Here is a 25,910-nt window from a genome sequence, read left to right on the forward strand (position 1 = left end):
TTTTCATTTACTGACAACTCTATTATTCCACTGTTTCGTAGATTCCCAGCCTACAGCACTGCCACTTTTTTCCTGTGTTTTACTACTGTTTACTAGAACCCCCTGCGTGTTTGTTTCCCCAAATGTCACGGGTTAGTCCCTAAGAGTGGGCTTAAACTGCTCCAGATGTCTTTAAATGAGGGGTTGCCGTGCCAGCACAAACACACCTCCACATTTTGTGTACTATATCCTCCCCTTTGATGTTGTAAAGAAGTTTAGTGTAAGATAACCCTGATGTCATCATGAGTAGGTGACTGTTTGAAATCCTGGTGTGCAGTATTGTAATAGGCCTTTTTTTATTTATTTTGTTTTTAAGTTTAGCATACCATTTGAAAATTTGGCTAGCCAAAGTAGTAGAGTAAACAAATATTGTGGTCATTGCGAGGCAGTCTTGAAGTTAAACTGAAGAAATACTTCATGCTGAGGTTTTTCCTGCAGTATTGTAATCATGTAAGCTGTGTTACAACATACCGTGCCACACGTCATGAAGTTAAAAAAAGAAGCGCGGTAAATGCTCAGTACCAGCTCTCCGACATCCTGCGCTCATTTTGGATTCTAGTGCAGGTTATTTGGGGAGTTTAAAGTTGCAATATTTAAAACAGCATTCATCTTTTTGGGGAACTTGTGGACAGATATGAGCTAAGGATACATGACACACTCCAAAAATAAAAGAAAAGAAATGAAGCCTGAAATAAAGTCAGCAGTTTCAGCTCAGCTTGTGCGCTGTTAGCACTGCGATCGATGGATGGCAGTGAGAGTATTTCAGTCCAACACGGACAGAACAAAAAGTCAGAAACTATCGGTTAGCCTTAGATTCAATTTGGTTCAGACATTCACTGTACCCAGGAGATGAATCCCACTTACTGCGTTACAGCCACTTTCTCTGCCTTTTCATCTTGCTTCATCACGAGATCAGAATTTTCAATCTTCTAATACATTTTTTAATGACTACATTCCAGTAAATCTCACCAACTTAACACAATAAACTAAGGCACTGAGCACGCCAAATCAGATACCTGCTTAGCATCATCCTGACATCAGCTTTTTTTCTCTTCTGTATATTAAAAGGCATTTATTACCTTTTCTGTATCAGTCAGTCAGGCTGTTTGACATGTAGTCCCTTTAAAACCATTACTAGAATATTCCTCTCTGTTTAGGTTGGACATTTATGCACATCTCAAGCACCACGGCTCTCAAACAAGCACCATATGTGGCTCTTATTAAAAAAGGAATATATAACAAATGTGATTTTTACTTATTGTTTGTATGCGTGTGAGTGTGTCCAAACAGTGCAGCTCAATTTTGAGTGGAGGGAGTTTTTGCTTTTATTAGATGGTTACCGAGTATTACTGGTGAGGCATTTTCAGGTCACCCTGATAACAGTTTAGTCACTAACAAAGAGGACATAATTTCTTTCAAATTTAGAGCGATGATGTAGGATAGGCTCTTCAAAGTAAAGTTTATTCCTAAGCAATAAAAGAATATGTGTGCTTGATTGATGGTTAAAATAAACATTTACTGTGAAAGCCGAAAGAGCATTACATAAAAGACCACAATATATTACTTGAATATGTTGCCTAATCTCTCGCTGCAGGTCGTTTGGTGTCGTGCTGTGGGAAATCGCCACCTTAGCTGAACAGCCTTACCAGGGGATGTCCAATGAACAAGTGCTGCGCTTCGTCATGGAGGGAGGACTCTTGGACAAACCTGACAACTGCCCTGACATGCTGTAAGTTTTTCTTTTTTCAAATCTGTGACCCTGCCCTTAAGAGCAATAAAATTAAGTAACATCAGCTTGGATTTATGATGGATATTGAAGGATATTTTATCCTCTACAGCCGCAGCCATGCATGTCTTCTGTCCTATTAATATTTTGCCCTGTTTTATTTTAAGTTGTGGCTCTGAGTGTGAAGGATATCGTGTGTATAAGTTAAGGTAGAGCCAGAACGAGGGCCGACATTAACGTCACAGGATAAATGTGGTCCGTTGACGACATGGCTTCAGTGGTCAGCTGGCAGTGAGAACCCTGCTCAGCCTTCAGCACCGGCCCATAGAAGGGATGCCACAATCAGTGTGTGAAAGATGCCCCTCATTCCTACTACGGAGGGAGGTAGTGCCTGTCTGTCAGCGTGGTGGATGAGAAAGTTATCATTATTTAACTTCAAATTAATCAGTCAATCAATCAATCAAACACTTTGGCTGTTAGAGGGGAAAGAAAAGCCAGAGCACAGCCCGCCCGTCGGCATGCAGCGCTGCATACATGCATTTCGATTCTCCGTCTCTGACCTCAATAAGAAGGCATTCTGCTCTCTCCCCTCCCACTCTCCACGGCTGACCTCACCTTAGAAAGAGTGCGAGTAGCAAAAAAAAGAAAAAGAGGATCAAGTGTTGTGCAGACACAAACCTCGCGTTTCTATGGCAGCGTGGCTGTTTTGTCCTGATTACAGGAGTGTGTGGATTGTGTTACAGAGGTGGTGGAGTCGGGGCTTAGCCCTCCTGCTCTGCGAGCAGCACACATGGAAGTCAGGGCACTGCCGATGGTCGCCTCTGCTGTAGTGACTTAATGGAGATTTCCAGAAGATTGCCCAAGTGCAGTGAAGCCAGAGAGTTCATACAAAGACTGAATAGAAAGATACAGAAAAAGTGGAAGTGGGCAGGTTAACACAAACAGGGATGAGTCATATTTGGAGAGCCTTGAATGTCTCCTACTTGTACTATTTCCTTTGTTTCTCAGGTAGCTTTGGTCACTGATTGTTATTCTCATGTTTCTGTCTAGAGTTTCCCAGAGATAAAAGTGCTTTTCCTCTTTCGGAATTGGAAAATAAATGTGACTAAATTAAACATCATTATTTTTCTGTGGAATATCACTTACATGCTGTTATGCGTCAAGGTTTTGCCACGCCGGGGAGGTTGCACGTGTGAAGTTTTTCAGATCTGGCAGGGATTCCTGTTCAGGTTTATTAAGCATTTAGCATAGATGTTTCGAGACTATTCTGCACTCACACTTGGCCTGAAATTGCATCTGTTTCTGATTTTTATCAAGCTTTGTTGGCTTATCTCTTCGGTGAATATTTGGCTTTATCCAGGCCAGTGAAGATTTTCTTATAATTCTGACACTCACTATCTCATATTTGCTTGTAACCGTCCTTATACAGTATATCGGACAAGGAGGTCAGAATGTGTTTATTGGCCAAGTAGGTTAACACACATTAGCTCTCACTATACTTTAATACCATGCAGATGGCAAATTCGCAGGATAATACAGATACAGACATACAGCCAAGCAAAGATATCAAATCAGCCAGAGCAAATAAAGAAAAACAGAAACAAAAAAGCAGAGCTGAGGCAAACCATCCAAGGCGCCATCTCAGTAACTCAATAGCTGCTGCTCAGTTGTATTTATACAGCACATTTGGTACACTCAAATTTGAATGTGAAGTGAAAAAAAAAAAAAACACAGTTAAAGAACAAGTGGAGTTTTAATGCGGTGCAAGTAAAGCTCGTGTAATCTGTTTTGTGTTGCTGACAGGTCCAATGTGAGTCAGTTTAGCCAAAGCATGTGGCCTGTGTGTCACGACTGGCAGGATGCTGACAAGAAGTCAGGATTTACAGTGTTTGTTTTCTAAATTTGCATCAAGAAGCCTCGTGCGAGACAGCGTCGAAGTTTGCAGCAGACGGGTTACTCTGGTGCATCGGCCTTACTTCCAAGCACCGTGCGCCTTTTTCACGGGAGGTCCTTGCTGCCTGAGCTCGGACATCTGAACGTCAACTTTGAGACACTTCCTGCACTTGTGCAAAACAAGTCTGAGCCACCCCCTGCTGCTTCAGAGCATGAAGCGAGGCACGTGCTTAAGAAAGCTTTACCCATAATTCCTCTGGCGCGGAGAGGAGCTGGCACCCAGCTGCAGAGGTTATTCTAGATGGCAAAGAGACCACTAGGAAAAACAAGACAGAGGGAACAGCAAGAACGGAGCAAAGATGGCCAAGGTGTTTATGTCAGCGGGCCTTAGAGAGTATTCTGAGCTTGTTTGTGTATAATTGGAGCTGTGGTGTGCGGTCCAGCACCACACAAAACTGTAATAATTCTCCCGTTTATGATGTTGTTTTGACATTCCCAAAGCTCGGTTGCTGGCCTGGCACAGTAACCTTAAGTATGATTTACTGTTCTGCTGAGTGCATGCTACATTTCTGATCTTACTGTATTTGTTGTTAAAAAGAAAAAACAAACAGAATGAAAAAGAAAGAAAAAAAACAGCAAAATTTCAAAACAATTGGATTGGCATAAAAATAGTTTGTGGATTTACTTACTATATTATTGCCACTGAAAGCCTTGTAGCTTGCAGCAACCTTGGAACGCGCGCACATATATTTAGTCTTTTGGCCAAAGTCTTACAGGGTTTTAATTATATAATTTTATGGGACAGTATTTAAATAGAAGGCATGCTCACCGAGATTACCTGCCAACAAACCTGCTTTGAATTAATGAGCAGCTACAAGTGGTAAGGACGGGCATTTACAATAACTACATCCTTTTCTTTTCTTTTTTTAAAGAAAAAACTTTGAAGCCTAAAATCTAGTGCAGTACACTTTACCAGTGCTGATATTACAGTCTCTGTTCTTTCTTCACGATCAGTGTTATGAACTGAGTTGTAGTGCCAAAAAGCACTCAGTTTCTCCTGCCACCTGCTGGACAGAAACAAGACTTACAGGGCCACATGCTGTTTTCATCCCTCCTGTCTTTACCGGTGTAAAGTTTTCTTATATGTTTCACTTTGTCAGTTCAAGCTGGTGTGTGAGAAATGTTTACACAGAAATGACAAAAATGATGATTTTATCATTTATCTTGCAGGTTTGAACTGATGCGAATGTGCTGGCAGTATAACCCTAAGATGCGTCCGTCCTTCTTGGAGATCATCAACAGCATCAAAGACGAACTGGATCCTCCCTTCAGGGAAGTGAGCTTCTTCTACAGCGAGGAGAACAAGCCGCCGGACACAGAGGAGCTGGACATGGAGGTAGAAAACATGGAGAACATTCCACTGGACCCTTCATCCGCGAGGCAGCCGTCGACTGCTGTCATTTCCTCGTCTGGGTGTGCAGGAGGCATGTCTCCTCCTTCTACGCATCAGTTATCCCCCATACAAGGCCCGAGTACGCCATTACTGGGACCTGTTTCTAACTCTCCTCCCGGCCCACTTGCTTCAGCCTTGGCGTCTCCAGGACTAGCCTTGGAGAAGCACTCAGGACACGCTTCGGCCAACGGGCCTGTCGTGGTGCTGCGGCCCAGTTTCGATGAGATACAACCCTATGCACACATGAACGGGGGCAGAAAGAACGAACGGGCGCTACCACTGCCCCAGTCATCAGCCTGCTGATATCAGACCAGCCCTCTCCTCCTTCCCCTTTTACACAGGGTATCACAGACCTCTCATCTGTCTCTTAAGGAGGGATGGATGAGGTAAGAAATTACTTTCTTCTACTGTTTGCCAGTAGATGGTCTCTCCACTCTTAAGGTCAAACATAAACTCGGAAGAAACGGAAAAAAAGATAGCACAGAGCAATTGGAGTTTGGTGGCTCAAGCTCAACACTGGGAAACTCCATCCTGCGCAGCCTGTATCTGAGTCTTTGTTATGTAAGAGTCCTTAAAGAAGGAAAATGATACAGGCTTGTATCCTGACTTACAGATTTACACATGAACTTTAAGAAAATCTTTTTTTTTTTTAAAGCATATCTGCCAGCAAAACCAACAGAAGAGCACTTTTTCCTGATGATTTTCAGAGGTGATGTGATGGATATTCGAGTGTGTATTTATACAAACACATCATTCTCTCCATAATAGGGTATAGCTCCATTTCTAAAATTACTTTCCATCAAAATGACTGTATTCACATGAGCAGACGGCCTCATGTTGCATGAGGATTAGAAAGGTTCCAACTTTTCTGATCCTCTAAGATCTTTTTTTTTTTTTTCATTTTATTTTACTGTTGATGTTTCTATGGGATTTTGTCCTGTGTAGGTCAGAATGGTAGAAGAAGGTCTATTTTCTGCCAGACTATTGCCAAATCATGCTTTCTCTTCAGTTTCCTAAAAGGTGTCCCTTCTTACTGACGGTTGTGGTTCAGAGTTGTGTCTGTGTGGAAGATAATGCCAAGATTGTTTGGCTGTTTTCAGTCTTCATGTTTATCTGTCACTGCTCCTGGAGCAGCTGTGTGTGGGAGTTTGCTGCCTTCACAATTAGTTATCAATTATTTTCTATGTTTAACGCAGATTTGACTGGTTCCATCTCAAAACTGAGGACTGGCTGACCTGTTCTTGGTCTATGTAATAATTTTTCTCTTTTTCTGTGTGCACACCAATCACATGGCGGTACAGTGGTGTAGTGGTTAGCGCTGTCGCCTCACAAAGAGAAGGTTCTGTGTTCAAATGCTAGCTGCGGACACTGTCTGGAGTTGACGTGTTTTCCCTGTGCCTGTGTGGGTTCTCTCCGCGTACACTGGCTTCTTCCCACAGTCCAAAGACGTGCATGTTAGGTCAATTGATGTTTCTAAATTAGCCGTGGATGTCTGCTACAGCCTGCATCCATGGCCGTTTAAAATGTGACTGAGTGGTCAGCAAGACTAAAAGCACTATATATGTGAGAGCATTACAAACACCTGACAAATTAACAGAAAATTAGCAAAAAGAGAAAAGCCGTGGTGCTGATTGGCTAATCAAAAGTTTGCTTGCCCACTTACATACCCTTCTTTACTTTCATCTTTCAAACATCTGAGGGAAGAAGGCATGTGACTGAAGCACAGCCAACTCTGAGTCACAGCCTCAGTCTTTGTTTAATTTATTTAAAAAAAGAAAAAAGAAAAAAAAAAAGACTGAAAACATCAAAGCATCAGAAGGTCAAACTTCTAATGAGCAAATCACTGAACTTTATACTTATACGTACAACTCTGGCTCCACTTTGACTTCTAACCTTTTTTTTTCTGAGATTTTCAATTGTGCATTTCACAGTGGGAGGTGAACATCGTTCGCCGGTACTGCTGTACCGAATACAACGCAAGAGACAGAAAATGAGGTGATTTTAGTAGCCTAGAGACAGCTTTCAAGTCACAGGTGGTCTCTTTTTAGAATAGTCAATAGTTTATCTACATTTCAAACACATATAAAGGTCTTACAGTTGTATTTCTGACTGCAGGATCGTTTTTATACACTCATTGGTTTTTGTCACTTTTTTAAAACCTTTTTACGGTTAAAAAATGTTTGCCTCTATGTCTGTACAGAACAAAGCTGCTATTTTATTCTTTTCCTCTTTTGGATATTTTATATATATATATATATATATATATATATATATATATATATATATATATGTATAAAAGAAATCCTTCAGGTTTGGTATTTTATGGTCTCCACAACAGTCCATTTCTAATACCCTCAAACTGTTCAGAAAAATTCAAAATAAATGACAAAAAGTGACCCCCGAAAGGTTTTCTGCAACACTACATTTTGTTAATTGCCTTTTCTTTTTATGAAATGTTTCTTTCTCTATTTCTGGATGTCTATATTATTATTATTATTATTATTATTAATAATATTATTATTATTTAGAATGGACACCTTGGCTCAGTCTGCGAGCGGAGCGTGTACTTTCTGCACCCCTTTTTTTGTACTTTATTGTCTAGCACTGCGCCTGGCATTGGCCACTAGGTGCGACTCGATCTCAGGTCAAAGTTAAGGCTTTGCTTTCTCCACACATTCTCACAACATCATCCTGTACTCCCCCCCGCCGCCTCCCCCCCGCCTCCTTTTGAAGTCAGGATAAGTTCCAGTATACAAGATATTTACCAGATCTGGTATTTTAACCCATCCATGTCCTGCCTCGTTTTTTTTCGAATAGATAGGGCTAAATTAGGTTGTCTCGTTTGCCTTAATATATGCCAACCATCTTTTAACCGTTCCACTTCTACTCCCTCCTCTAGCACAGTGTTCCCTCTGCTGATTTCCTTTCTTCAGACTTATTGTTTAATGTTCATGACGACTGCTTCTTAAAACCAAATAAAGGATGGGTTAAAGTCCAGGGAAGGGAACGCATTTCAATGTCACGAATGGCTGAATACTGAAAGTGTTTTGAAGGACTTCTCCTCATGTCGCCTGGTGATTCCCCTCCCCCTTCTTTTATTTTATTTTTTTTTTCTGTAGAAGTGTTATTTATTTCTTTTTTTAAATTTTCCTTTGTGATATCAGTTTAAATCACTGTATAAATGCCCCATGATTCAGTATAAAGTTGGATTTTTTTGTATGCATTTTCTTTGGTGTCATGACTGGGGGACTTAAAACCTTTTCTTTTTTTTCCCCTTTAAGTATATCTACCTCACTCTTTTTAAATATATGTATGCGTATGGAAAACAAATACATCTCACTCTCTCTTTTTTTTGTTTTTTTTTTTTTAAACCCCCACAGGGATCTAGATAAACCTCACGAAGCGGACTAACACAGGAGATGGAATGGAAGTGTTGTTAAGTTAGCCCGGCCATTTCGGGGCCAGCGGGTTAAAGCTTTTAGAAAAAAAGGACCGCGTGTTTGCTCAAATTGAACAGCAGCCGTTAGTACGGTGTAGTTTTGCTCTCAGTGTTAAATGTAAATGGGTATTTATGTGAGGACGTCGACCTACACTGTATTTTAACCAAGGCAGGTGCAGTACGTGATAAGACAGGAGGCCAGGGCTCAACACCACACATTCCATCTCCAAACATAAATGTCACAACCTCAAATCCTCAAAAGACAAAAACTTTTAATTTTTCCTCTTCTAAAATGCTTTTATATAAAAGTCTAAAATAAAAAATTTATATACATATATATATATATATATAACGGGAAATATTTAAAAAGGGAAACTTTTTCATCACCTCCAATAAAACAATTTGACCTGCAGCCTGTGATGCTTCGAGCATACGGTGCAACTCCACCTCTCACTTTATTCCAAGCAAACAGATGGCATTCACTTTTTCAGAACAACAACAACAAAAACTAGATCAATACTGTGAATGTAACAAGGATAGTTGTGTACTTTCCATAAGATGGGGAAAGCAGCCTCCTACATATTTCTAACTTCTGTAGGAACCCCTAAATCAATGATTTCCACGTTGGAATCACAAGAGCAGTAAAACAGTGTCATTTTGTACCCTTGTAAACTCTTCGTGGTTATCTGAATGTCATCATCCCCCTTCCCCTTCCATCCCAGTCTACCTGCTGAATGCCAAGACATTCTGATTCATTTCCACTCCCGTTATCGGTGCCACTCCCTCACTGACTGTTCAGAGTTGTTTTGCTCTATCAAAAGTCAAGTCTGCGCCCCCTCCTTTTTTTTGTCTGGCCCATTGTAACTGATACTTACAGTAATGCTGCTGGTTCAGTCACCTCAGTAGATCTTATTTTGTCACCACAAAATAGGAGGAAAAAAAAGAGAGAACAAGCGTGAAAAGGTGGCAAAGTAGCTTTTACATCTCAAAGCGTCTCATTAAAACAAACAAACAAAAAAAACCTCAGTGCTACTTTTTAACTCGCAATGGCTACTTGGCGAGCGTTAACTCAGTGCAAGGGCTGATGGGCTGGGAACATTAGATAATTTGCATTTATATGAATACCCAAAAGCAATAAGAAAAGAAAATGGGATCACAGATAGGCAACCAGGTAACTTCTAATGTGAAATTTGGGTGCTCAATTCAAGTTCTTGGTAAATAAAAAAATAGATAAAACTGTCTGATTGCTGCTTAATATCACAACGGTTTAAAAATCACCACTGACAAGCAAACAGCTTAGGTAGTTACTTAACATATCTATGCATTTCTGTTTTTGTTTTTTTGCTGTATTATGGTATATGTCAACTTTCCAGTTCTGAGAGTAGACACTGATCTGTTCTGAGGTGAATAGCTGTTGAATAACTAGTTACCATTAGATCACGAACCTGTCAAAACTTACAACATTTACAATGAACTCGTGGACATGTATAGGACAGGGATGTTGCGTAGATTACGGGTAGTCACGGTGAAGAGTAATCATGGTTAGAAAAAGACGATAGTTTACAGCTTCACGCTATACTTTTTTTTTTTTTTTGGCGTTACCTTAGGCTTAAACAGCATAAATATACACTACAGTTTAGTCGTCTTTCAACATTTCAATTCTTCAGAATGTTCTTCATGCAAATGTCAGGTTTATATAGAATGCATCAGTGCATTTAAACTGCAATAAGTTTGAGGTTCATCATCGTCATCATCATCATCCTGCGCCTCTGTTTTTAATGTTTTGCATTCCTGTACCTTCTGAGGGGGCCTTGGTCTACTACTACTATTACTTTATTATGATGCTTTCACAAAATCTGTGTGTTCATTACTTGATTGGGGAAAGAAATAATCAAAACGAAAAATCACTAGACTGTCTTCTTTCAAGCTCTATATCTGAGGCCTCAAAGTTTTTCACACCTATAGCTGAGATGGTGTATTTTTTTAAAACACCTTCTCCGAATATGTATCTGAGAATTTCTTGTATTTTCTTTCTCTTTTTTTTTTTTGCTGAAATTTTGAATAAATAAATGAATGAGAACTACGAATGCCTGCTATATTTAATTTTCCATTCACACCAATCAATGGATATCTACTATAGATCACAATCTACCTCATTGACACAAAAGGGGGATCTATTGGTTTTGAATGCTCCTCCAGCTGTTCCAGGATCTTCTGAATGAGGGCCTGCAGCAGAGGCACCAGTCTGTCAGCTGAGGCCAAGATACCAGATGTGGGTACATGGATGAGGGCTGCTCTCCCCTGACTGTGATACAGTGAGCAGTAATATGCAAAATCGCACAGGTACCTAAAAAGAAGAAATCAGCCATTATCTCATATTCAAGAGTGACTCTTGATCGTGCAGGAACATGTGCCTACCTGCCAGCATCTCTTGAATAAACTACATCCATCCCTGCTTGTCTGAAGTGCTTTGAGACTACCCTCATGTTAATGACTGACTCCAGCTTCTGTGGCCCCCCTTCGATGCAGCAGCGAGTCTCTGGACAGTAGCCGCAGACATCTCGGTCTTTGTAGCCAGTGTTCTTCCCCGTTTGCTCCAAAATCACCACACTGGAGCCTCTGGCCAAACCAAGATGTACAGCAAACTGAAGTAAATGCACACAAATACAGAGTGAGTTATTTACCTTCTCTTATGGGGTGGGATTTCTTTATTAATCATGTTTCATGGTTGGAAGAAGCAGAATAATCATTTTGGAAATCTATTGACAGAATTAAATTTTAAAATAATAAGTTGATCAGTCTACAAGTCACATTTTGCTTTATTTTTACCTTTGGGTTAAGAGTGTGCCAGAGCTCACCAATAATTTTCTGGGTTTTCAAGTAACTCACTGGTAACTCCCTCACGTGGACTTCAACCTTCTCCCCCAGTCCGATCAGTTTCAACCCCTGCAATCATTTTTCAAATTTGTTATTTTCAGACTCAGTCAGCCGGTGGCGTTGATCGTTATTACCTTGGCGGCTTCCCAGCTGGTGTTGATCAAGAACTGTCGAAAAGGTCCAAAACCTTAAAAGTAAATCGAATTTGCCAGTTCAAAATAAAAGTCGGTCTGGTGCGATCATGAAGGACATGAACATTTACAGTTTACCTGTAACGACCACCGTTTCGCTTTTATTCATAGCCGAACCGAGTTCGCAGCGCCTATAACGGCAGACAGTTCACGGATTTCATGTAAGGATACTAAAACGTAGATATATTTGCTTTAGCTGTCGCTATTCGTTTACTGTCCGCTTGGGGGCGCTCATCTCTGATAAATGTGATGCCCTTGTGAGGGTGATGCATTCAGGTGTCTCGGGAAAGTTATATTGAACTTAAAACAGCGAGACAGACAAGCATTTGTACTCTCAATAACACTTACGGGCAATTTAGAATCACCAAAAGTCACCAACCCCACTAAGTGCATGTCTTTGAACTATGGGAGGAATCTGGAGAGAACATGAACAAAACCTTCTTGCTGTGAGGCAACAGTGCTACCCACTGCACCACTGCGTGTACATTGTATTTATCAATATTAACTACTTTCTTGCACAATCTCAGTTTACCTTTTACTTTTCTTCAACTTAACCTTAAATCACTGTTGTATATATTTACAGTTCTTGCACTCTCACAGAACCAGGCCATCACTATGTGCCTCTGGCACATTTACTTTAACTTATGTTGTTTATTTATTGTAGGGTGTTCTATTTTTATTCCTTATCCTGGTGCTGTAACACAATAACTTCCCATGTGGGGTGAAGAATCTATCGGTCTATTATGGCAAGTAAACAACAAAGGCAAGCACTTCATTGAAAGAGTAAATCTTCTAAATTAAAAAGTATTAGGGTAAAAAGAAAAGAGGTAATTAAAATTAAAAAAGCAAAATGAAAAAGCAAATTTACCAAATTTGCTTTTTCAGTGTAACACACAATCTAAATAATATATGCAGTTAAATGTAGACTGATTTTTACATGTGGGAGAAAAAGCCAAAAGGTAAATGTAGCCAAAACCAATATACTGTATTTAAACCTCAATTATTATCATTTTTTTAACTCGTGTACGTTTCTTTTTAGCTTGTTCTTTCTTTTATTTATAGTTGAGGTGAGTTTAGCATTTTAGTATTTCAGAGAGCACTTAAACGCAACATAACAACGGACAGGGACGGAGGGACACGCTCGGGACGCTCCTATGATGCAGCAAAGGACCCGCCCTCCTCCTCCTGCACTTGTCAAAGGCCACCGATCACAAATTACATCACAGTCGCGCCCACGGACGCAGACGCAAATTGATGCCTGGAGAATCCGTCTCCTAAATAATAAATAAAATCACCGGACATTTTTTTCCATCTAACTTAACAGAGACAATTAGTTACCACAATGCTCCCTTTCAAGAGAACTTTTGAGAGCGAGAAGCACCAGCTGCAGGAGCTCAACAGCAGACTTGCCCAGTATCTATCCAGAACCAAGCAGCTGGAGCAAGAAAACGCGCATCTCATTGCTGAAATAAATAAACTGAGACAGGTGAGGACTACCGGATGGGAAACTAAGTACAGGGCTGAGATGCAGGACCTGCGGAGAATGGTGGGGCAGCTGTCGTTTGAAAAGTCCCAGGCTGAGATGGAGAGGGAGAAGCTATGGCGGGAGTTGCAGATGATCCAGAGTCTGTGCAGCGAGCAGACCGATGTGTGCCGGGACGTCAGTGGCGAACTAAAGAACTGTGAGAAGGAGCTTCATCACGCTCACAAAACCAACAGCGAACTCCAGCAGCGGCTGCTGCAACTAGAAAACGAGTATAAACGCTTAGAGGATGCACACAGGGAAGAGGTGAGCCGCGTTTGCCGTCAGGTGGAGTCCCGAGTGGCACCCATCATCAGGCAAACTTATCGTGGGCCTCCGGTGGTCTCCGTGGAAGAGGTGCAGGAGTATGCCCACGGTATGTCCGAAGGATGGATTCAGACCTTCGAAATGTACCAGAAGACGGTAGAAGACATGGAGCAGTCAATTAAAGCGGACCAGGCAATGCTGAACGATCTACAGAGGGAAAAGATGCTGTATGCGTCCGAGTTGGACAAATTACGCACGGAGGCAGAAAAACAAGGGCAGATTCAAATGCGACTTGAGGAGGAACTGATGCACATGCAGGAAAAATTCCGTGTGGACTTCAGTCAGTATCAGGTAAGGACGAATTTATTGTGCTACAGTAGAAGAAATGTTTAATTTGGCGTTGTTCGATTTTTTTTTTTTTGTCAAAATTAAACAAACAAAAAACCCACCAGTTTTAGTAAATCCTGCAGAACAAGCTCTCATTTTGGAGAGGGGGGAGCGGCGTGTCCCTTGTTGCCCTGCCACACCCACTGTCCTTAAAGGTACTCATGCAGCTGCAGCTGACAGTGGCTGCTACAAATGGTTTCGATCTTTCTGCCTTTGAGTAACACAATTGTCCGCAAAAGTGAAATTTGATAATGTGAAATTTATATAAGACATTTTTTATATATACGCTGCATCATTCTGGCGTCTGTACCAAAACACTACACAATAAATAAGGAGGGGTCATTATTCAACAGTGAGCAAGGCCTGTCAAGTTTATGTACCCATAACTAAAACATATGGATTGTGCACAACATTTGACGTCAGTATACCAGGACAGCATAGCTCCATTAGCTGGACAAACGCTATACTTCCGCCCTAGCACCATCCAACTGCTAGATTACACCAGCCACTTAAACCAATTAGCTGTCAGACTGACAAATCCTTATTAGCCTTCTGAAGATGCAGTCTAAAGCAGGCCACTCAGTTACAAACCACTTCTCTTTCCACCCACTGCAGGTCTGTCTTCATGTCTTCAGCAAAGTCACACCAAATACATTCCTCTGTTTATCTGTATGTATGTAAGGAAGGCAAATGTTAACATGTACTGGAGAGGGTTTATGCACAGTGCACAGCACTACTTGGGAGGACACGCCTAAAAACTTCAGATCTGTTAAGAGCACTAAAAGCTGCAGTGAGATGGATTATGGTTTCCTGTTTTTGCTTTTTTCCCCCTACCATCAGATGACTATTGAACAGCTGGAGCATGAGAGGAATGTGATGGCTGACGTTATAGCACAAAAAATGAGAGAGCATCAGCAGCTTCTCCAGGTGAAGATGGATCTGGGAATGGAGGTTGCTGCTTACAGGTGATGAGACCATTTAGTTTGTTCATTTTTTGTCTAAATAAATGAAATGGATATTTTATAATGTCACGTCAAGTATAAGTCTTTTCCCAGGAGCCATTTTTACTTGTGTTAGCATGAAAAACACAGATGGCACGAATAAAAACACTATGAGAGACAATCAGCAGTCAGCCGTTGTATATTCAACTCTTCAGTAAGCCTTTATTATATGATATGAACCATACCTGGGTGCTAGAACCAAATCAGGAGTATGTGCTTCACTGCTTCCCTTACTGAATGTCTTCGATAGAAGAAGTACATGTGGAGTGTTAAATGTTTCAGAGCCATGTTTAATACAAGGAAAAGCTGTCAGATGCTTTTTGCAAAGGTGTTGCTAACAGTCAGTCTACTTTAAAAAGTGTAAGCTACAACAATTTTGAAAGATTTTTGTGTTGTTCATGAAGAACTCCTTTGGGGAATGAGCCCATGTGAAAACAGAGACATTACTGGTTATTTGTTTGGAATCATTATTTCTTTGTTTTCTGAAGAAACAATTGTAGAAAACATTGTAGAAACAATGGCTAAAATGTAGAAGGTTTCTTTATTCTGAGATATTTCTATGGTTTTGAAATCGGATTACTGTTTAAACCAGCTCAAATACTTCCTCAAGTTAATCTTAACTCAATTAACTTCATAATTTACATTTCCTGGTTTTGGCACTAATTGCTCAAATCTAAGATCTCAAACAAAAGTCATATTAAGCTTATATAGCTTGGATTCGTATTTTTCATTGTTCACTCACACCCCACCTGCAGTGGCTCCATGCACCAACAGTGAAGACTGCTATACACTTTGAAAACATCTGAGCTGCTTAACTGAAAATTAGTGTCTGACAAGGTTACATAAATACTACACATACTATAGATGATTCTTAAGTAAAGGTGTTAGAACATATTGTGTGAAGGACTGATTTTATAAGGAATAACTTGTCTTATAATAGCACTCAATGTCTTGCCTTTATGTTCATGACACAGGAAGATGCTAAGACATTTTAACTGTGTGTCAAAGTTCTTTATAAAACAGTGGGTAAACACTGTACTGGAATGTTATATCGATGTACCCTTGACATATCATAACCTCTTGCCTCATATTGGCGCACATTTAAACATACTTTTATCAAAGATGGTGAGGGATATTAGCATTTTACAAGGAAACACCTTAGAAGATTATGTGCTTTAGCTTGTCTCTATATGGCAGGCTCTCCGCAGGCACATCTGGTTTGTTTTGAACTTTTGGAATAGACAGAATACCTTATTAGAGACGTGGCAGCAGCATTTGTTTTTGTATGTGTCACGTGTCCGTTTTTGCTCTGGGATTCACAGGGAAGCATAGACAGCCATGCTTTGTGGGCGTTATTTTTAGGTCAGTCTTTCGGAAGGCACTCTCCAGAGAAGTTACTCGTTTCATTTGCTGTTGTATGTCTGTTGAAGGATGGCCAAGGAAAGGTGAGCTGTTTCAGATACTAGTAATGCATCTATATTAAATGACGGTGACTTATTTGAATTTTTAAGACTACTACCCTATATGGTCAGGTACAGGATTCATGCCTTCTCGTAAGCCAGTTGAGTTTAGTTTGAGAGGGTTGAAATGGCAGAGCTGAAGGATGTACACGATCCCGTGAGGTACTTGTCTTTGATGTTTTGAAAATATTTGGGAAGAAATTACCTTGACTTATGACTTTTTGCCCCTGTCTTCATATGTAATTTGCCTTGTCTCTGTTCAGGGCTCTTCTGGAGGGTGAGAGAATCGGTCTGCAAGATGCTCATAAGAGAGTGAATCAACATCAAAGAGAAAGAATAATAGGTATGTTTCTCAGTTATTTTTATTGATGCGATGATGATGAGAAAACACTGCAAGACTGGTTTCTACTTGGATAAATCGTCATATACACATTTATTAAGCAAAACTGAAAATAAAATGTCAATCCATCAAATAATTATTACTAATTAATTCTTTACTAATTACTTCTGACTTAGATATCAAGATGCCTGCCCAACGCTATACTCCAAGAGCTTCCACCTTAACCACCAAACAGCACATGGATATCAGGTACACGCCCTCGACTTCAAGCCTGAGAAGATCCCCCATGCCTTCCTCTGGGTCCATAAGTCCGTCTAGAGTCATCCCTATTTCAGTTACAGGAAGAGCTCGCCATCAGAGTCCGGCATCCAGAAGGGATATGATCTCATTTAACAAAGCTCGGGCAGCTGCTTCTGCCTCTGCTACTACCATTACCACCACCAGCACTACAACCAAAGATAAGCAAGCAGGCCATAGTGAAAACCAAGTCAGTCGGAGTGCACCAAAAAGAACAGCAGAAGAGCAGACCGTGAAACTCATCTGGCTCCCACACACAGAGGGCCAGATGAGTCCTGACAAGTCTTCTACTCCTGATACCAAATCAGTAAGAGTGGTGTCACCATCAATGAAGAGCCTAGTTACGGAAACCAAGACAGAAAGCAAAAAGTATGTGTCAGATGAAAAAGAAAAAGGCCCCGGTGTCGACGGTGAGGTCAAAGACAAAGGAAGAACAGAGTCTACAATAGGCCCAGCTGAGAAAAAGATATTAGACTCTGTGTCTGTAGAAGAAATAATCGAGAAAGTGATAAAACCAGCAGGTTTGGAAGCCAAGGTCTGTTCATCAGGAGATTCAAAAGTCAGATATCACGTGGAGAAAACTGAGCAGGAGGATGGCACGACTAAAACACAGATCGTGCTTGAGTCCAAAGTGGAGGAAGAGCTGGATGTTTCTCAGGACTATGCCCTGGAAGAACTGCTGAAACAAGGTGTGAAGAAAGTGTCACTAGAGGACATCAAGGACACAGCAACAGGAAGCATGGTCAAGAATCTGCTGAGTGGCTTGCAGGGAGGAGAGGACTTACAAAATAAGTCAGTCAATGTGGAAATCATCGAGGAACCAGTGGAGTCTTACAGTGATGAAGAATTTGAGGCTGAGCAGAAGTCCGGGTTGACTTTTCATGAGCCTTCGGCATATTTCCAAGTTGAGGAGCCAGAAAATATCCCTCATGGCATTCAAGATAGCAGGGGTGATGATAATGTGGTGAAATCCAACACAGATGAGCCACAGTTTGGATCTGTACAAGTCCAAGAGGTCTCTAGAGAGAGTGAATCTCCACATTTCTCCCATGATCAAGAGTCTCATGAATATTTTGTCTCCACACCAGATGAAAATCTTTCTGAATCTGAGGAAGGTGGTGGGATAACCTCATATGGCCATTATGGAATTGTAGATGATCTGTCGGATGAGAGGTATTATCAAGATGATGGCCTTCCCCAGAAAAAAGTGACTGTAGAAGAAAGTGATGAATATGAGTTTATGTCAGGTGACCGGTCGTTTGCCAAAGAGAGTTTTCCAGAGTGCATAATAGAAGAAGAGGTTCGGGTCTCACCTATAGTGCAAGAGTCAGTGCTTGAGTACCTGAGAGAAGACTCTCTGGAGCCCAAAGAGCAGCTGAAAGGAGCTCTTGAGAAGCTACAAAGTTCAGTGTCGGGACCACTGAAAGAGGAGTTAGCTTTCCTCACCAAAGTGAGTAGTGAAAGTCCAGAGAATGTGGCCGTCGATGTCAAAAAAGTGGAACAGTCCACTGACAATGGAACCATGACTATAGTTGCAGAGCTAAATGTTTCTCAAACCCTGGAAGAATCTGGGCTCCTGGAAGGAGATGACCTATCTGAAGATCAGATCATGGCTGCGCTCAAGTCTTCTAACATAGGGATCGAGAAAGCCTTCCAAAGTGGGGCGGGAGGAGGATACAGCATTAGAGTTTCCAGAGAAGATAATGTTGCTCATAGTGTGGAGTACGGCGACTTCAGCGACAAAGGAGAATCTGCATCTGAAATCAGTGAGAAACATTTTAAACTGGGGCCATCAGACAAGTCATTTGCCTTCCAGATGGATGTACACGGTGGCCATGATGAGGCTGCCTCAGAGCAAGAGCTGCAGCCTCCAGTCCTGGAGATGCCAGTGAAGATTTCACAGGAGAAAAGAATCGCAACAGTTTACCTTGAAAGCCCTTCCAATGACTAAGAACTAAATCAATTTTTTTTTTTTTCAACTGAATAATTTCCAGTGCATTACGGTATGTTTACTTAAACATACAGAGCTTATACTAATGGTGATTGCAGGAACTGTATTCATGCTATTTTTCAAGCAAACAAGCATACTTAGAATACATAAGACTAGATTACCTAAAACAGAGTACTATTGGGACAAAAATAGCTATTTAGTTAAAAGTATCTGATTTTCATATATGAATTTTTCTTTTTGCTATTGACTGCAGAGATCCCATTACTAAAATACTCCATACTAACTACTGTGGACTAGATTGTGTAAGGATTGAAACATCTACATATTGTAGCCAATGCTGTGTGCTGTACTAGTATGTTTGGCTTTTCATAAGGTGCAGTTTGAACATCCTTGATTATTCTCTTTATAGTGCTCCATTTTGTACTAACCTACACTTTACAGCTTAAGCAGCTCATTCTACAGTTTACAGCATATAATCCACCCAGCCATCATGTCGTGGCTGTACTTGCCATGATGTTAAGTCTCCTTGGTCAGCATTTATTGCTCTCCGGGTTACAAGGTGCTGTGCACTGTTTGCAGAGTAGGGCTTTAATTTTTTATGTTTTGAGCACCTCTACAAAATGGAATGATGTTAGTACACAGCACATGCTGGAACACAGTGGTTTATATTAACAAGTCATTGCTAACATGTGTACAAGACTGTTGACCTTGTGACTGAGGATAATATCGTGAGAGTTTAAAAAAAAAAAAAAAATATCCGTTAGAATTTGTCTTTACAAAGCTCTTGAATGCATAGCAAAGTTTGGTATTGCTGGATTATTTAACCTCATAATGGCACATTACATAATTTGATTTCTTGGGGTTTCTAGGGACGGTGTGGTGGTTAGCACTGTTGCCTCACAGCAAGAAGTTCCAGAGTTTGACTCTACCAACTGGCTGGGGCCTTTCTGTGTGGAGTTGGCATGTTATGGCTTGTGTTTGCATGGTGCTCCAGCTTCCTCCCACAGTCCAAAGACATGCAATTATTGGGGTTAGGTTAACTGATGATTCTAAATTGCCCATGGGGGTAAATGTGTAACTGTCCAATGTGTATCCTGCGTCTTGCCCTATGACAGCTGGGATAGGCTCCACCCCCCCCACCCAGAAGCATGTTTTTAAAAAATAAAACAAAAGGTCTATTTTAACATGTGTCAAACATTTCTAAATTGCAAACAGTTAAAATTTTGTTTTGAGCATGTAATTGGGGGTAACACTGCATTTGGAATTGGTGCCATTTAGAATTCCAAACATGGCTGTCAGGTTGAAAACAATATCCTGATAAAACGATTAAAGTAGCAGCAGAGGTGTTTTGCATTAAAAGGATGTAGCGGTGATGAAAATGTAATCACACATAGGTTTGATCTTTGTCATGTATAGCACTTATGGCTTGTCCACAGCTGTTGGCTTTCAGTGTTGGCTTGAAGGATTCAACTTTGCTCTGACCTACAAGTGTGTTTATAATCGCACCTATTTTTGGATCATCAGCTTAGCATTGAGTGTTGACTAGAGTTTGTTGTGTTGTGTATGCGTTACAGAGACAGAAATGAAATAGCATGTGTACCGTCTGGTTATATGTTTTGCTTATTTTCTCTAACAGCGGCTGTATAATTTACTTCTAACTACTGAAAAGTCTTTGCAAGTCGACTTTCTGGTAGGATGGTAAAGCAATCCAAAAATACAACATCTGGCATGAATGCCATGCTTTTACAAATAAAATAAATCAGAAGTCATTAGCAATCTACAAAAAGAACCCTTCATTTCATGGATTTGTTGTGATTTCATCCTTAAACTCAAACACTACTATATCAGTGCACCTAAAGTGTTTGTTATTAATCTTCATGCGGTTATTATCTTCATTAGTGAATGAGTGACTAATACAGTGTTTAATAAAGGTCAAATGGAGAGACTGAAATCATTGATTTATTCTGAATTCTATTGAGAACATTGCTTACGTTGGCATTAATTCCAGTCCTTAGATGAAAACTGCCCCAATATTATAACATCATTAAAAATATTATGAGTATGTTTTGTTTGAGTATTTATTCAGACTTTACTTTCTTCACCTAAAGTGCAAATTGACAAAAAATCAAGTACTGCCAGATGACAAAAACCGTTTGGGTGTGGTAGTTAGTGACTGGTGAGGACTGTCAGATTTCCTAATAGAAGAACACTGTCATTATTTCACAAATTTACCTAGCCAGCCTGTCCACAGCTTTTTTTACTGCTTTGGTCTTCCTGTGCTGACGCCCATACAAGGATCTCTGGATTTCAGGCACTACACACGGGAAAAAAGATAGCTGAGAGAGTGGTCAATGGAAGATAAGTGTTGAAACTCAAACTCGGAGGGGAAGCGCCACTTCCTAGCAACATGTGAACGCACTAAACATACCAAAATAACCACTGTAGCTGTCCAAGGTTTAGATAACACCTGTGCCGACTGCCCAGAGTGTCAGATCAACAAGCAGGATTTGATTTATTATGAAGACCCATCAGCAATCTGCTGTAAAATAAAGACTCGGTATGAGCCAGTTGTTGTTCTCTATATAGTCTAATTATGAGAGAGAAATAAGCAACTTCATAAGAAACTGTTATATAAGTCCCCCACCCAAAAACCCCCAAATCAAAACCTTCATCAGTAAACACGTATATGATTACACAATGTGCCCACACAAAGTGACACAGCAGACATGATGAATGGCTGTCAGCCATTTCTAGAATCACCATAAATAACAGTTGAAGAGGGCTTTATTAAAGCAGGGAAAGGAAGAGTGAAAAGTTACCCTCCTCACCAGGGAAAGTGAAACACAGCTAATCTGGAACAGATCCATTTGGCCTCCTGAATGTTTTCACTGTTGCTAAGGTTGATGTAATGGAAGGCCCTTTTTTTCCGCTGCACTTCAGAGGAAGGGGAAAAATGTCAAAAGCGTAGCTGTATGTGGGCTATTGTTCTCTTTGTTTTCAAAACTTCTTATGCATTGTATCTGCTACACAAGCCAGCTTAACTTCGGAAAAGAAAAAGTTTCTCATTTTGAGTGATGTCATGAGGAAAGCAGTAAAAATAAACACTCCGGGCATATCTGCTCTCTGTCAGAAAGGTTACCACTTGAACGGCGAACAGAGAAGAGTGAGCCCTGGTGTTCCATGTCATACTTGGACCCCGACTCTGCACTTTAACAGCAATAACACAGCAACATAGCAACCAGGCTCCTTCACTTAGAGGCATGTCATTACTAGTGTGGAGCAATCCCCCCTTTCCCGGTATATTTTAGTACCAGTGTTCTGTCGCTGGCAGAGCTGAGCTCATGTGGCAAATAATATACAGCATGTTAAAAAAAAACCTCATTACATAAGGAATAAAGAAAACCTGTAACAGCTATGAAAAGAGAAATTGAATTAAATGAACTAAAGAGCTGTTGACACGGAAATGCCACTTTTGTTTCAAAGGACATAAAGAAATACCACACTAATTGGGGTCAGCCTCCTATTAATTGAAAACAGTTAGCATACTGTAATTTCCTTCCCAAAAGTGTGTTGCCCATCTGCCAGACTCCATCCAAACCGAAGAAGCACAAAGTCACTCTTCGTGATATTTTACACCAGGGAGGGGAGCTCTGCACACTGCACCCTTCCAAGATTAGCATGCAACTCTGATAACGTTGAGCTCTAGAGGGATGGTGGAAATAGCTCATCTCAAAATGACTAGATATTCTGAAATGACCTCTCGCCTTCTCACTGGCAGAGGTGATGACACCTACTGACCTTTTATTAAAATTCTGTGATGTCACGTTCAATGACAGTAAGTAGTCCTCTGTCAGGCATTACACCTACACAGGTGTTAACCAAGACAAATATGTGCTCTGTAACACATGATTATTGTCAGTGTCCTGTAAGCCTGGGTTATTCTGCCCTCGGTCATCTCCACACATCCAATCAGCTGAAGGGTATCGGCTACCTCAGCACTCAGGTCACCGAATGCAGATCTTTTAAAATCAAGAGACCATCCTTGGATCTCTGCACATTTCTACAGTGGTACAACAGGTAAATAACTTCTTATTTCCAACTTTATCTCCAGATAAAGCAAGTAAATAATGAAACTTTAAGGGAATTCATCTTTTTTAACATTTGTATGACATTATGTGCCTGAAAATAATCTTATGGAAATCTGGCTGTCTTATAGAGATCATAGTTTGTGAGTGAACGTAACCTGTTTTTGTCTATTATTAAGGAGAAAGTGACAGAAGTCATCCTGGGCAACAAGAAAACCGGGATCCTGTGGACCTACAGAGTTCTTGTATGCTTTTAAAGTTTGATCAAATTAGTGACTTGCAGAGTCTAAAACAGCAAAGGGGAAAACACACACACACACATAAAACACACACATTTGACAATAACTGATTCTGAAAACTTGGCAGCACTAGCTAATACCTTCAATATGAGCACCTTAATAGTGAGATCAGTTGTTTTGGGGTTGTAACTGAGAAATCTTTGTATTCTCTTTACACTTTCCAGATGTTATGCTTTATATGGCTACAGTAGAGAATAGATTGTCCATTGTTGACATTAGTGATACTGAGAAGGTCTTCAAAAAGGCTACTATAAAGCTGGATTCTGTATTACACCATTTGACATATAGACAGTGGGATATTTAAGTCCCAATTAACTTCTCTGGCCCAGCCTGTGTCTGTGAATAGACTTACCATTGTGATGGGGTTCTGCTGCAACAGAAAGGATGAAGGCCAGGCTGTGGGAGATCTGAGCCCCTCCAACTCCTCTAGGCCATGACTCACAGCTATGGCATGAGCCTAACGGAAACATGCACATGAAAAAATGAGAAATCGCATACTACCAAGTAAGAGTTGAACGAAGACTGGCAAATAACATCACTATCCCAGGAAGCAGTTGTGTTTGTATATGCTGTGCAGAAGAATTGTATATAATGTGCAAGTTGTGTAAACTTGAATCCGCTTGCCTTGGAAACATGCTCTGTGGCCTTGGCCCTGTTTAATAGTGGCCATGTCCCTATAGACACAGCAAGTCCTCTCTGGATTACTACAGTCCATCAACAGTTGCAGGGACTTCTGACACTGGCTTAAAGCTTTCTTTGGTTTGTTCTGTCTCTTATAGATTCTACAGAGAAAGACATGCAAATACCCAGATTGACAGGAAGTTACTCAATGTTCTCCTGAGTCTATGTTTCATATGCATGCAGTCCTTAGTCATTTTGATTGCCCATACCATAAACCAACTATGTTAGGATATAATTAGGATGTTGAATTATATCCACAAGAAATCTGTGGTATGTCTTTGCATTATGGAACAATGATCATCCTGGTATAGAACTGTGCAGGTGATAAGAGTACACTGAAACCATTGCATCTTTGTGTCTGTATATTCTATGTCTGGCATTGTACTTTGATTTCCATCTAGAATATCATCAAAGCAAAAACTATTACTAATAGCGCAATTAGTAAACTGCCAGAAAATTAGTGTCTAGTGTTATAACAAAAAACATTTTACTTTAATACTATGAGCCTGTTTAATAACACTAAAGTACCTACACGGTGTCTAGCCCAGCTGAGGCCTTGCAGAGAGAAAAAAAAAAGAGCTTTGGCTGATGGTTCCAGTTGAGGCTTGGTGCAGTGCAGACAATAATAGGGAAATGTGCCTTTTCAACTCTTTTTGTTGCATCTATTCACAAGTTAAATGCTACACTCTTGGTAGCACTGCTAATTAAACTCTCATTTAAGGATGTCTAAATAAGTGGAGATTCTTATAGCCTCAGTGGAAACTACACTTTCAGTAATGACAGAACAGGGTAGCTTGGAAGTTTAATGTGCTTATATACCAATTTGTAGCCCATTTGTTATTGGGTGCTTTTTTATTTTGCATGTTTGTTTATTTTTTTTTTATTGACATGTGGTCAGAAGTTATATACACTCATCATTGGCATGGATTTCATCGTAATTTTGGATTTTCAATCATTTCTTTGAGTTTTCAGGATGGAATAATTGCACAGCATACATCTTTCAATGACTTACAAAAAACAAGAATCTGATGCACAAGTCTGAAATAATTTTGGATTTTTTCTAATTTACACAGAGTCAAAAGCATACATACAGGCTCAAATTGTCACGGGGTGCCGAGGCAGGCTGTGTGTAAATATAAATGGACCCAAGATGCAGACTGCTAAGTGGTGAGCGAGCTTTATTAACCAAAGAGTGACACAAACGGAGATAAGGTGGACAAAAACCAAAACCTAAGAGTAAACTAAACTGGGAAAAGCTAGCAAAACAAACCTGAAACATGAAACGGAGACGCAGGGAGAACACACGAGAACATGGAGGGTAACAACGCAGACGAACCAGCAACCAACAGAGGCAGACACGAGGTTAAAATACACAGAAGGATAACGAGGGAATGAGACACAAAAGGAGGGCACAGCTGGAAGTAATCAGACCTGACGAGACAGGGGAAAAGTAAACTGAACACACTGAAAACAGACACGGACCTTCAAAGTAAAACAGGAAACACATACACGTAATGACATAACACACCAACTTAACACAGACTGGGGAACACAGAACATAGGAACATGAACCATGAAACAGAAGAGTACAAACACCCAAGATAACCAAAACCACAGAATAATAATAAACTAAAACATAAACACGGAGTCACGGACTCCGGATCATGACACAAATACAGGTTCTTCCTTCTCTCGCCCCAACCAGTAGCGGGGGCGAGCCTCATTCTGCCAGAGGTTTCTTCCCGTTAAAAGGGAGTTTTTCCTCATAGGAGTTCATATGATTGTTGGGTTTTTCTCTGTATGAATTATTGTAGGGTCTACCTTGCAATATAAAGCACCTTGAGGCGACTGTTGTTGTGGTTTGGCGCTGTATAAATAAAATTGAATTGAAATGATATATATACACAAATATTATATATACATATGAGAGCTAATACTTACTTTAAACAGAATTTAAAATTATTTTTTTAACTTTAATAACGAAGAACATTAAAACATTGCT

At 40.4% G+C, this 25,910-nt stretch overlaps 3 protein-coding genes across 7 annotated transcripts in view; 2 read left to right on the plus strand and 1 right to left on the minus strand.

Annotated features, from left to right (window-relative positions):
• Positions 1 to 8,330, plus strand: part of LOC116313500 (insulin-like growth factor 1 receptor) — a 70,821-nt gene extending 62,491 nt beyond the window's left edge. Inside the window, exons 20-21 of the mRNA XM_031731214.2 lie at positions 1,634 to 1,768; positions 4,889 to 8,330. Of these exons, the coding sequence (XP_031587074.1) occupies positions 1,634 to 1,768; positions 4,889 to 5,414 (661 nt within the window). The 3' untranslated portion in view covers positions 5,415 to 8,330. The remainder of the gene's footprint in view (positions 1 to 1,633; positions 1,769 to 4,888) is intronic.
• A 1,034-nt stretch (positions 8,331 to 9,364) lies between these two features.
• pgpep1l (pyroglutamyl-peptidase I like) lies at positions 9,365 to 25,564 on the minus strand. 5 transcript variants are annotated; one of them, XM_039615629.1, is made up of 9 exons: positions 25,179 to 25,564; positions 25,000 to 25,084; positions 23,852 to 24,009; positions 23,580 to 23,684; positions 11,562 to 11,614; positions 11,380 to 11,496; positions 10,969 to 11,195; positions 10,703 to 10,897; positions 9,365 to 9,458 (listed from the first exon to the last, which is right to left on the minus strand). In XM_039615629.1, exons 1-9 carry the CDS (start codon positions 25,219 to 25,221, stop codon positions 9,422 to 9,424), a joined length of 1,020 nt encoding a protein of 339 aa, XP_039471563.1. In that variant the 5' UTR covers positions 25,222 to 25,564; the 3' UTR covers positions 9,365 to 9,421. The 5 variants fall into 5 exon arrangements, with proteins under 5 accessions (XP_039471563.1, XP_039471565.1, XP_039471566.1 ...); XM_039615631.1 differs by lacking the exon at positions 11,380 to 11,496; XM_039615630.1 differs by lacking the exon at positions 9,365 to 9,458 and having other exon boundaries at positions 10,130 to 10,897.
• On the plus strand, positions 12,637 to 20,905 carry synm (synemin, intermediate filament protein). The gene is made up of 4 exons (XM_031731215.2): positions 12,637 to 13,758; positions 14,635 to 14,759; positions 16,519 to 16,598; positions 16,772 to 20,905. Exons 1-4 carry the CDS (start codon positions 12,961 to 12,963, stop codon positions 18,841 to 18,843), a joined length of 3,075 nt encoding a protein of 1,024 aa, XP_031587075.1. The 5' UTR covers positions 12,637 to 12,960; the 3' UTR covers positions 18,844 to 20,905.
• Positions 25,565 to 25,910: the final 346 nt, after the last annotated feature.

This window comes from Oreochromis aureus, linkage group 7 (genome assembly GCF_013358895.1).
Source record: "Oreochromis aureus strain Israel breed Guangdong linkage group 7, ZZ_aureus, whole genome shotgun sequence".
NCBI lineage: Eukaryota > Metazoa > Chordata > Actinopteri > Cichliformes > Cichlidae > Oreochromis > Oreochromis aureus.

Bases quoted from the DNA above. Each gene is read 5' to 3' on its own strand.
- synm (XM_031731215.2), top strand. From the start codon at position 12,961: ATGCTCCCTTTCAAGAGAACTTTTGAGAGCGAGAAGCACCAGCTGCAG. The intron at 13,759-14,634 runs GTAAGGACGAAT...CCCTACCATCAG, and splicing joins TGGACTTCAGTCAGTATCAG to ATGACTATTGAACAGCTGGA. The intron at 16,599-16,771 runs GTATGTTTCTCA...CTTCTGACTTAG, and splicing joins TCAAAGAGAAAGAATAATAG to ATATCAAGATGCCTGCCCAA.
- pgpep1l (XM_039615629.1), bottom strand. From the start codon at position 25,221: ATGTTCTCGTGTGTTCTCCCTGCGTCTCCGTTTCATGTTTCAG. The intron at 23,685-23,851 runs GCAAGCGGATTC...TGTTTCCGTTAG, and splicing joins CCACAGAGCATGTTTCCAAG to GCTCATGCCATAGCTGTGAG. The intron at 11,615-23,579 runs GTAAGTCTATTC...TTTACTTTTAAG, and splicing joins AGCAGAACCCCATCACAATG to GTTTTGGACCTTTTCGACAG.